Source organism: Adiantum capillus-veneris, chromosome 17, assembly GCF_014529385.1.
Source record: "Adiantum capillus-veneris isolate H3 chromosome 17, ASM1452938v2, whole genome shotgun sequence".
In the NCBI taxonomy this organism is placed as follows: domain Eukaryota; kingdom Viridiplantae; phylum Streptophyta; class Polypodiopsida; order Polypodiales; family Pteridaceae; genus Adiantum; species Adiantum capillus-veneris.
Window position 1 is genome coordinate 77,809,686 of NC_140947.1, and position 13,067 is coordinate 77,822,752.

At 39.7% G+C, this 13,067-nt stretch overlaps 1 protein-coding gene across 1 annotated transcript in view; it reads right to left on the minus strand.

Annotated features, from left to right (window-relative positions):
- Nucleotides 1–6,435: 6,435 nt before the first annotated feature.
- Nucleotides 6,436–13,067, minus strand: part of LOC147437528 (pentatricopeptide repeat-containing protein At4g13650-like) — a 41,458-nt gene continuing 34,826 nt past the window's right edge. Inside the window, exon 3 of the mRNA XM_086487047.1 lies at nt 6,436–9,632. Coding sequence (XP_086343173.1) covers nt 8,255–9,632 — 1,378 coding nt within the window. The 3' untranslated portion in view covers nt 6,436–8,254. The remainder of the gene's footprint in view (nt 9,633–13,067) is intronic.

The window sequence follows — 13,067 nt, forward strand, 5'->3', positions numbered from 1 at the left end:
TGGTGTTCTTATGATATGATTTCTTGGAATTCCAGTGATATGTGCAATAGCGCAAGGCTAAGGAAGTGATGGGTTTTTTTTAGTAGATGTGGATTTAACATTGAGGGTTTGTCTCCAGATGCTTTCACATCTCCTTAAAAAAAACCCTTTCTCTACATGCTTGAAATCAATGGGCATATCTTGCAATCAATGTAATTGAAGAGATTGCTCCCTTGAACTAAAGCTCATTTGGAAACAATTATGATTGCGCCCAGGAAGAAGCTCTTGCTTTGCATTCTATGAGAAATTCCTAATGCTTCCTCATCCTTACGCTACTAAACACTTTTTGAAAATTAATTATTTCCCCTGCTTTCCCTTATAGGCATATTCTCCCATAAGTACAGCATAAGCAACTACTTCTAGAGGCCAACCCTCTGTTTGCATTTGTTTAAAACAAACCACCTCCTATATCAAACCCTTACCATATCCTCCTATAACTATTTTTTCTCCCTATAAGCCCAAATGGCTATAACAGAGGCGAGATCCAATAGACCAGAGCTAGAGGCACACCCCCACCCTACATTGGCTGACAACATCTCACTCCCTCTTAGCCTTGCCCTTGCTTTTGACATAGCCTACAGCAATTAATGCTTTCCAAAGGATTACATCTCAAGCATGAAGCTCATTAGAAACTTTTTTGCTTTGAAATGTACATCACACCGCATACATGCAATAAAATCATGATGAGATTATATACTCGGGAGTTGATAGGAAACAACATTGTGGATGTAGGCCAACTCTGATGTACTTTAAAAACACAAGCTTTTGATGCGCTTCCAATATAGTAGGATGTTGTCACTTACATTGCATTGATTCAAGGTTAACAAGGGTAGTGCTAGAAATCCCCAGGCTATTCCAAAGAATGTAAGGGTAGGGCTTTTCTTCAAATGCAATCACCAATGCTTGCATTTTTAAGGCGTGCAGCATCAACAAATGTGAGGGTAGGGATTTTCTTCCAATGCAATCACCAATGCTTGAATTTTTAAGGCGTGTAGCATCATGAAAAACATTGACATTGGCAACCAAAATTATGAGCAGATCAATAAGGGTGGCTTTAAATAAAGACAAGGGAAAAAATAAGTCAAGGCTTCTCTCCAAAAGAGATCATCTTATGCTTGCATTTTCAAGGTATAGGACATCATGCAAAAGTTGACAAGGATAAACAAATTCATAATGACATTTATAGTCGATGGGCTCTTTAAAAAACATGATGTCCTTGGCCATGTTTTGATTGGCATGTACAAAGAGCTCCTATTTTGGATGTTTGAGCATCAATTTTATTGCATATATTGCAGGGATGTCAAACAAACATTGGTATTCAAAAGGCTATTTCATCAACTATGCAATCGAATCTTTTCTTCAAATTATCAATAATTATGCTTGCCTTTTGAATACATGTGGCATATGAAAGGAGTTGACAAGGACAAACAAATGCATGATGAGATAAGTAAGAAATGGCTATTGGAAAACAATGTGCTGCTAGGCAAAGTTGTGGTTGAAAGTGTATCTTGGACTACATTAATTGCAAGATAGGCCCAACAAGAGCACAACTATAAAGTTGAGGGATGTTTTCAACAAAGTGTAGTCAGGGTATCATGTGAAATGTGATCACCTATACTTGAGAATTAAAATAGGGATCATATCTTAAATGCATCAATAGATAACGAGAGGATACAATGGGAAAAGAAACTTAAATCTGCAATTTCAAATGTTGATCCCTCTTCAAGTGGTTGTTAACAAGGACACGGAATCTCTAGTCTCTTCTAGTCATATATGTATGCCAAGTGCAATTACAACCACAAGAAGTCATTAACAAGTTTTTCATGTAAGATGTAGTCTCTTGGAGGTTCCATTATGCTTGGAATTGCTTTTATGGATAGGGAAAATACTCCCAAAAAGTTTTGGAAGTATTGTGTGCATGAGCATGCCCAATCTTTTTCCGTCAGAGCCAACATGTCACAGACTAGTGTATCCAATTTTAAGAGAATCTATGAACAAAAGAAAAGCAACATTTAAACTTTTATACAAACAAAAAATTGCAAGTAACGCAAAACCTTATTTTGTATATGATTCTACCTTGTACCTATTATCTAAGAAAAGTAAAGATATAGGAAGAATGGGATTGTAGCTCAATTGTGAGCAATCAAAACCTTCATTTAAGGCAATCATAGGCAATGGGAAAGGGCTTCTATCTTGCACTTGTTATTTGAAATAAGAGCTAGGAAAGGGCTTCTATCTTGCATCTATTGTTTGGAATAAGTAAAGAGCTACGAACAATAGGCCTTGCTCCTTTGTGCAAAACGATATGCAAGGCTAAGAAGCCTAAGGCAAAGAAAATCATGATTGTATCCAAACAATGTTTCCTATGTCTAAATGACTAGTTAATCAAATGGGCTCTCCCTTGTCTAGTTCCAAACTGGCAATACATATGTACTGTTAACATAAAGGTTCTTAGGTGTTCAAACATGTCATTTGAAGGAGAACCCAAAAGTGTAGGTTTCATGTGCAACCATTGAGACCATTGTCTTTTCAAGCAAAGATGAAGTATCTATTGAGGTGCAAAAACAATATACAGCATCACAGAAGGTTACCTCAAGAAGTCGTTGGCTTTGATACCCAACATCCAGGTCAGATAATTAATTAATACGATGTAACTTAGAATTGTCTCCATTCCAAGCAGGGATCACTACCTTCATTTAAGTTTTGTGATTAAAAAAGTATTTGTAGACTTTCCATGTGTTGCTTTGCTTCCTTGTGTGTAAATTGTTTTCGTTCTAGTCCTTACATCCCAATCTTCATCACATTGCAAAGTCACATTGTTGGACATTGTCTCCCTTTCTATATCAGCCTAAGGTGGCCTTTTGTGCTAGACTGTACTTTTCTGAGTAAACACATGGATGAGAGATGTCGAATGGGTAGATTCTTACTAGAAAGGTCTCAAATCTAGGTTCCAATCACGATTTCTCTTGTCTCATATTGTATGTTGTTGCTCCTTGTGGTTCTATTCTCGAAAGTTAAATATCAAAGTTGATAGTTATTGTATTAGTGCATCAATCATAGTATGTTCTATAGTAACCTTGACTATCAGGTTGACATTGTCAAGAACATGGGTTTTTCCATCCAAATGGTGCCTTTCCATGGATGAGATTTTAAGTGTTGTGGATCACAATGTTGGACATTTAGGCATAGTCTGTCATGGCAGCACAACATGCCTTGATATCATGTCGTTAAATTGATTGAACAAACATGGTGATTGGCAGGTATGCAAAGAAACAAAAAGCAAGTAACTTCTCGTAAAGATTTCTATTTTGTTTCTCCAAAAATAGAATTCCTAGTTGTGGGATTATCATGATTCTCTATGTTCAGCATTGCCCAAAAGTCTCGTGGCTTACCAAGTAATCATGAAAATAGAACACATTTTTGGACATTGTTTTCCCCATGGAGAAGTTAATTGGGCTGAAAATTTAGTATTCCAAGTTTCCTATGTGGGCTACTCACAAATTGAAGCTCGTCCATAGTGATGTTTGAGGCCCAGTGCATACTCTCCCTTTTTGGAATCATTTGTACTGCAAATCTTTATCGATGATTACTCCAATCATAAATTAGCCATAGTTAGTGATTAGATATTGTCTCAAAAATCTGGGGATAAACAGAATCTAAATTGACTTAGCACTTGATCAAGCAACCAACTCAAAAGTTTTCATGAGCTCCCATCTTAATCAAAAGCTACCTCAGTCATTGCATAAGAGGCATCGACTAAAAAGTCTCGGTGATAGAATTGGCATTTTTATCAATATACTCCAAGCCTCGGTTTGCATGTTGCGACCACCCTTGGAATAGATGATCACTCACACTTAAGATAGACATCACAAGGTATTTTAGCAATGTCAATGTTTGCACAATCCTTCAGGCTATAATATCTTGTTTCAATCATGCCTTTGTAGAAATTCAGGTAGTCACTTCCACTTGCACAAGAAATTTAGATCATCAATACCACTTCCACAAGAAAAATCAAGGTGTTTGTCTCTAAGTGGTGCTTCATTCTTTCAATGTAGAAATGGATGTCAAATCTATATAATAGCTTTTTAGAGATTGTGCATAAGGATCTAGGCAACTAAGTGCACACAAGTCATATTTTCTCTTAGCATTTGATGAGGATCACAAAGAAGTGCTTGTACTCAAATTCGAACCCGTTGTCTCAAGAATGGTCACTGAAATGCTTGATGCACATACCCCAAGTTGCAAACTAACACTAGTTATAGGAATTTTTTATGCTCAATTAGTACGTTGGGTCGTAGCCTCATTAGGGCTAGGCATTACATGCCAAATTTCTCTTAAAAATATAGTGTTCTTTGAGTTCAAATAAGAGCAAGTGTATCAAGCTCACTTCCAAATGTGGTTTTCACATTCTTAAGGAAATAGGGATTACTGGGAATTCTAGTTAAGCCTTCCTTGGAGGTCTTGGATGGCTTGAGATGTTAACAAAAGACATTGTCCTATTTAGCACAAGATGTCCAAAAGTAGTCAAAGTCAAGACTATCCCATTGTCATGGCTCGAGTCTAGATATTCGCCAAAGTTTACAAGCTTTGATTACCTATTAAAGCTTTATTTTTTATGTCCTTTCGTTTCTCTTTCTTATCTTTTGCAACCCTTGTTTCCTCTATAAACCTCGTGGTTGACTAAGGGACCTGAAGTCTCAAATTGTTATGCAAACAAGCACAACAATGAAGTCTTTTAAAGGCTTAGAGATTCCCCCTAATTTTCAAAATCTAAGAAGATTTTGACCATGTGTCAACTCTGGTTATTAGATGCCTTTGGAAAAGTTCACGAAAATTGGACCTCTAGTATATTGTTCAACAGCTAAAATTTGTTGGGTTTCAAACTTGCCTTTAAGGACTTTCTATGTTGAAGTTTTGTGCTCTCGTCTCACTATGTACCATGTAGAGGTTTAGGAAACGACACCAATCCCCCCGAATACTGTTGATGAACTTTGATTCTTTTGCTCATCTTGATCAACATGAGCTTAGTTATGCTCAATGCTTCAAACTTGAGTGCATACTTGATAACTACAACTCTTAGCAAGTTCATAAAAATCTAAAGCTTGATTTGGAACTACTGCCGCAAGGCTCATTCAGAATGTCTTAGCCGCCGCCCTCTGTCTATGTTAATGAGTTTTTTTGCACCATGGCACATTGACTTATTTATTGAACCTACCATAAAAATGTCACTAGAAAATTGATAACTTGAATCCTTGAAAATAGGGTTGTCAAGGACAAAACTCACAAGAGACTTTTCTTTTGCCATACATGTTTGATTTTCTTTGCTTCTACCACTTGTGTGATGGCCTTTTCATCCTTGTGTAGGAGCATCTTTGGTTAAGCTCACATCTGTGACATCAGCATGCATTGAATTGTACTTGTAGTGGTTTGACTTTGATATGTTCCTGATTACGTGTCTGTCCTTTTGTCAATCAAAGTTAAGAACCTCTACAATTCTAGGGTTACAAGTGTGGACTTGCCAAGTCCAAGTCTGCTTGCAACTCTCTAGTCGTCATCACATGGAGCTCACTTTCCACAAACCAAGGATGGAAGTGTATACCACTTTTGTGCATTCTCCAATGAGTTACCAAACATGGAAATAAACAGAGATTTTTGCAGCTTTGGTTTACCAAACAATATTCAAATTCCATATGACATGAGACTCTTCTTTAGCCCAACGTGAGTTTCAACATGATTAACTAGTTTACCTTGACCAATAATTCAAAATCTAACGTTCGATAGAGCAATAAACGTAGTTGCTTTGTTGGTCATAAGAAGCTTAAATCACATGATGCCTTGCATAAAGAGGAGCATGGATTTCATGCATGACCTTTATCTCTCAAGACTTGTACGACACATAGCCTTGAACCCATATTACATGCACAAGTTTTGAATATGTAGTTTATGCATCTACCATATTGGGAAGATCACTAAGATATTCTATTGAAAGCATATTAGTCATTGGGCATTGTGAGAGAGCATGCGCTACCTAATTATGATCGTTAGAATGTGAGAAATACAATAATAATTTCGTATAAGAAATTTGTTCTGCTCATTGTTACGTAGCTTGGTTGGTTATTGAAGGAAGATCTAAGGTTCCTCTTATCTTGAGAACACATAACAAGATCTTTGTTGCTGATGAGAGAGAGACGCCAACGAAACCACAAGATACTATATTCATGCAAAAATGATGGTGATCCAAAGAATACTGTTAGATGGTAGGATCACTAGAGATGTAAGAAACCACTAGCCAAAGCTGTCATAGATGGTTTTGTTGGTTCTTATGATGGGGCAGAGTCCAAGATGATGGCAGGCAATAAGTAGAATTAAACTTGTAGCCATGAGTAGTCCATGGAAAGGGTCAACCTTTCAAACCATTCCTTTTGTGTAGCCTTTGTCCCTCTTGCCCTCTCTTTTGGATTAGGCAAATATTTGTAAATCTCTCTTTCCATTCTCCTATCCCTGTCTTCAACTCAAGTGCTTCTACTTTGTTGAGAAATGATTAGAAGAATCTACCACACTTGGTATTGACTTCTTGATCACGTGCACACGCGCACACACAAACACTCACATTAAGATATTTTGAAGCTAGTGAGAACAATCCCAAGAGACCAAATTGAAGCATCAATGAGATACCAAGGCAAGACCTTGTAGACACGAAAGGAATGGGCCAACCAATCTCTCTCTCTCTCTCTCTCTCTCTCTCTGGATTGTTCCTATGATACAAAAATGTCTCTTTCCTTCTTCTTCTCTGTACCTCTCATCCTTCTAAGTAGGACAGGATATAGTGAGGACTAATAAGAGTGTGGAAGTGGACAGCAGTGACAAGACCAATAGAATCAAGGCTAGTTCTAAGATAGAACATTTGCTCTCCTTAGCATAAAGATTTTGTTAGTGAACACCAGTTTGAGATGTACCTTCAACCAAGTTAAATTTCCTACACATTGAAGCATCTCAGATGTGCTATTGTTCAATGGTGCCAATAGTGAAGGAGTTAGCTGATCTTCAAGAATGTCAATTCAATCGGGATCTCAGACCTTCAAGTGTGAAATAACTAGATATTCCCAAGATCTGGCAAGGAAACTTACGCTCTTCTTTGTTGATCCACACCAAGCGATTTCACACAACGGCAATTTGAGAAAGTCTGTTTTATTGATTAACCAGAGGATCTTATGATAATCTGGCAACAATCAACTATGACATGTCCTCAAGGGACATGGCATGAAAAGACTTTTTACTCCTCAGAGGGGAAACTTGATTCCTGCCCCAGCTAGCTGGCCAGCGGCTGGAGGCTTTTTCCCCCTTGCCACCTCTAGCTGTAAAAAACTATGATATGTTCCCATCTCCATGAATAGCCTCACAAAAAGATTGTCATTCACAAGTTCTAAGTGAGAAAACATGCTGCATCTTGTGGAACCCTCATTTATCCCACAGCAGTTTGCGTGGATCTTCTTGGTTTGAGGCCACTCTTTCAGTATCTTGAACTAGTTGGATCCTCATTCTTCGGACATAATGTGACATCTCCAAAAGGACTTAATTTCTTTTGCCGTTGATAAAGGGCTTGGTACCTCATCAAGAACTTGCATTGAACTAGATCAGGAGAACAACATTGATTGCACAAACGCATACATCTCCAGATGTCCTCACCCTTCTAAGTCCCTTTTCTCAGCTGTCTTGGAATTACCTTGCCCCAAAATTCTTAAAAGTAGAACTAAGAAGACTTGTCTACCATGCATCAGTGTTTGGAAAAGTTTTTTTCCCCAAGCGGCCGGTTTTCCAGATGCAAACCGAAAATAGTACAAGTTTCCACATTGCAGGATTTTCTCATATAATCTACCAGTTCATCTTCCCTTTACCATGGTTTGGAGCCAGCTAATCTCGATTTTGAACCAGCTCAAGGCTAAGCTGAGGCAAACCTTTCCCAAACACTGCCATCATCCAATAATGGACACTTCAATTCGTTCATTGCAAGGCGCACAGAGGCATTGATTGCAATTCGCAAAAACAGCAATGCACTGCTAGGTTGCAAAATAGCTAAATTATTGCCTGCCAATCTGATGCTTAATTGGACAATCTGCACTCCATACTACCACGGAATTCTGATGCATGCAAACTATGACACTGCTTTTTGGTTACCCCTTTTTTTAAAGCCTTTTTTACTAACCTTGTTTGCGTCTTACCAACCAGCATCTCCATAGATCTCTGACATGACCAAAGACACAGATACATCTATAAGGTCAAGGTCATCCGATAAAGATAAGGATGTTTTACCACCAGCCAGATTGCCATGTGCTCTATGGTGGCTAAGCAAGGCTGTGCTACCAACAGCATCTGGTTTGAATGGCATGACACGGAGTAGATCCTCGGCCTCGACCACATGTCCTAAACGTGCAAGAAGATCAACCATACAGTTGTAATGGGAAAGCATCGGAGGTACACCATGCTCATCCCACATCGCACTGAAATGGCTTAAACCTTCATACAACAATCCCGAATGGCTGCATGCTGAAAGGATCGAAAGATAGGTCACATCATTTGGCCTGATGCCTTCTTGCTGCATCTGCTTGAAATACGTCACTGCAGACCCATAATCATTAAGTTCTGCAAATACTGCAATCATAAAAGTCCAAGTTACAGCCGTCTTCTTCGGCAACCTTACAAACAAACTGCATGCATCATCAAGGTTGCCGCATGTCACATACATTGCCATGAGGGCACTACATGCGTAAGAATTAACATCAAACCCTTGCTCTGTTATGAGGCTGTGCAGCACTTTTCCAGAATCTTTGTCTTTTAAATGTAAGCATGCTTTTACACCTAATATTGGTGAGATCACATTAGTTGGATCTGTATGTCTGTTGAAAATCTCCAAAGCATAACAATTATCCCCACATTTCATGGATATCAACATCATTACATTGTACAAAACAGAGTCATGCTCTGAAAGGCCATTAAACACCTTCCATGCATCATCGATGCTACCACACATTGCATACATGATAATAAGCATGGTGCTAACGTGCCCATTCATATTGCACCCTTCCACAACAAGAGCAGCATGGATAATCCTCCCCTTTTGAAGTGCTGCAATGCTGGAGCATGCCTTGAGGACCGCTAGGTATGTTTGAGCAGCTGGCTGCACATTTGCTTTCACCATTTGTTCAAATAAGTTGATGGCTTGTTTTGCTTGCCCGAGATAAGCATGCGCAGATATGATCGCACTCCATGTGAAACTGTCTGGTGCTAAAAAGCTGCTGAATACATGATTTGCTTCTGACAAACTGCCACACATAGCAAACATCTTGATTAAATGGCGAGCTACGTAGGCATTTTGTTGGAATCCTTTCTCCAAAATGCAGCGATGCACTTCTCGCCCTGCTGCCAAGTTCTTCTTGTTCATGCAGTCCTGCAGTAAGGTATAGAACACGTCTTCGAGATGCTTATCCTTTGGTTTGCATGACTCTATATTATGTCCAGCCTCCAAGAACAATCCCTCCTCGCAGAAAGTTTGTAAGTTTTTCAATGTTCCAGAATCACTCGGATCATGCACTATCCTATAAACATCAAGAGGTTCTAGATTAGTGGAAACGAGTAAGCAATATTCATTAGAACCCAAGTAAAGAAAAGTGTACACCTGCTGCAATAAATAGATTCTCTCTTAAATGTCTTTGTTAGCTCAGCAATTCACTACATCTATTTTGTGCAAGTGTTTGACACCTCATTAATCTGATCAGGATATGAGATAATAACCACTTTCCACCACAAACAACTACCCTAATTACTCAAAGTCATCCAAGTTTTCAATTGGAATAAACACCCAAAATAAATATGTTTCTGAGCAATTACAGAAACACTGAGAATTGGCATAGAGTCATAGACAGACTGACACAAAACTTTCCTTCCCGATTACTAGAGCCTAGATAAAACTCGTACAATATTTGCGAGTCCAACACACCTGAAACTAAACTAATGACTTGAAAGAACTGTGAGATATGATTGAGAGATTACAACAAATGGAGCTAGAGCAATCCTACACAAATATAGGTAGCAGGCTCTAGAATGTTTGGTTGTGAGCAATTCCTTTTATAATCCACAGATCCTATTTAGAGGGGCCATGAGGTCCTTATTGGGATTAGGCATTGTTTGTGTGTGTGTGTGTGTGTGTGTGTGTGTGTGTGTGTTACTCTATTATAGATAATACTTATATGGAAGAGAACATAATGTTCAAAAGATGACTAGCTTTAGACAACAGGAAGAGGTTTGCAAAAAAACGGCTGTGGTAGGAAAAGCTCCAAGTTCCTTAGGAATTGCCTGTTACCATATACATGTGGTAGTGATGTGTGTGAACACATTAGGACCGCCGGGGCATTTTTTCCCTCTTTAGGAGGTTTTTTCCCCGTGCATTGTATATACGCCCATCACTCTAGGGCTATCTATCTTTCCATTGCACACTAAGTACCACACACTCTATTGTGTGCCTTGAGCTTCCTTCGTCTTCTCCAAGCTGTGTGCGTTTCTCTGCAACCCTACTTCCAACAATTGGTATCAGAGCAGGTCACGTCCTCCCGGGCTTAGTCGCCAGCTGCTCCAACACATGCCTGCTCACTTTCTCCGATTTCAGTGAGCTTTGGCAAGAGTTCGCAGGTCGACAAATATTTTGGGAGAGCTCGTAGAGCATGGTCTGCTCAGAATTTTGATTTGGGCTCATTTCGGCCTCCGTTTCCACTACAGGCAGTACTGCACAGGCTATTTCGTCATTTTGTGCAGAATTTCTGTCAGTGCCGTTTTCTGCATAACAGGTGCCTTATAGTCTTCTACGGTTTGTGCTATATAGCACAGGTTGTTCCCGCTCCGTTTCTCCTATTTTCGGGCAGTTTTCACATCAGGTGCAGCATTTACCATGGTTGACAACAACAACACAGATGTGTTCAAGATGTTTGCTGCTGAGGACAGGTTGGATGGGGACAACTACCCTATGTGGGCTTATATGATGCAACATGTTCTTGTGTCAAAGGGTGTCTGGAACATTGTGCAGGGCATTGATGTACGTCCTGGTTCTGAGGATGTAGACGATGTTGAGGATGCTGTAGGTCTTGCTGCAAGGATTGCAGCTGTTAGAGTTGTTTTGCCTACGGCAGAACAAGCTCGTTGGGATGTTAAGGATGTGCAGGCTCATGCATTGATTGCGTTGTCTGTGAAGCGCACCATTGTTCCTCACATCCGTTCAGCAAAATCTGCAAAACAGGCTTGGGATATTCTAGCAGGTCTTTATGCAAGCCGCAATGAGGCTAAAATTGCTTTGCTGCGTAAAGAGCTGGAGTCGACGATTATGCATGAGGAAGATGATATGGACACTTTCCTTGCTAGTGTCAAGGATATCAATGAGCAACTTATTTCTGTAGGTGAAGTCATTCCAAACAGTTCCCTTGTGCACACTGTTCTTGATGCCTTACCAGATTCTTCCCAGACTTTTGCTAATACTTGGAGACTTATGACCCAAGGAAATCCAGAAGTTGTCAAGTTTGATGCATTATGCACATTGCTGTTGCAAGAGTCACTTTCCAGAAAAAACAGGACTAGACAGCGTGCAGTTGAACAGACTTTTATTGCTTCTCAAAGAAAGGGTGGTAATAGCAATGCAGCCACTTCTTATGGTTTTGCTGCGAGTGGCAAAAATTCTGTTGCTAATGCTTCTGTTGGCAGCAATTCGTCTGGAAATTTTGGTGATAAGGGCAAAAAGAAGATGCGTTGTCATTATTGTAAAGCCAATGATCACTTGATCAAGTCGTGTCCTAAGTTGAAGGCCCAAGAGACTAAGAAGAAAGAGGGTGGTTCCACTGCAAATGCTGGTTCCACTACAAATGCAACCATTGTTGAGTCTTCTGTGAAATGAGACTGTGTTGCTGATGTTGATGTAGAATGCGCTTTTAGCGCAGAGTGCACTTACAATCCTGCTGTCCATGATGCATGCTTGTCAGTTGCTGCAGATTCACACGTGTGGTATTTCGACAGTGGTGCTACAAAGCACATTACCTCACATCGTGAATTGTTTACCTCTCTCGAGTCTGTCCCTCATGCGAATTCAGTCACTTATGCCAACAACGCCTCTTATCCAGTTCAGGGAGTTTGAAACATTGTGCTCACTGCTGCTAATGGCAACTCCTTCACACTTGTTGATGCACTTTATGTACCTGGGATCAAGAAGAATCTCTTGTCTGTATCCGCACTTGCTAGACTTAGACTTGTAGTCAAATTTGTGGATGACAGATTTACAGTTCATGATCTCAGTTTTGGTGATGAAATTGTTGCATCTGGGCTTTTGTGCCGTGGGCTGTATAAGCTCACTTTGTATGACGAGTGTGGACAAAATTTTGCAAATGTTGTTGCAGATTCAAGGGCTATTTCAGATGCAAAACTTTGGCATGCACGTTTTGGTCATCTGAATTTTGCCAGTTTGTTGCGTTTGCAGAAATCTGATATGGTTGCTTCTTTGCCGCCTCTTGAAGCACCTGTCAAACATGTTTGTGAAGGTTGTATTTTGGGTAAGATGTATCGTTCTAAATTTCCAAAGGATGCTTCAGTTCGGGCCACATGCAGGTTGCAGCTTGTGCATAGTGATGTTTGTCGGCCCATGCAAACTCCGTCCTTAGGCAATTACCTGTACTTCGTGACTTTCATTGATAATTACTCCAGGCATGCATGGGTATTTCCGCTTAAAGCGAAGTCCGAAGTTTTTATGTGCTTCAAGCAATTTCTGGCTATGGTTGAAAATGTCTCGAAATGTACTATGGGCACCCTCCGTTCCGATCGAGGGGGGGGAGTATATGTCTCATGAATTTAATGCATTTCTGGCTAGTCGTGGGATAAAACACGAATGTACAATGCCTTATACATCTCAGCAAAATGGTGTTGCTGAGAGGAAAAACAGGTCACTGACAGAAATGGCACGATGTATGGTCAAAAATCAAGCTTTGCCGCATTCTTTTTGG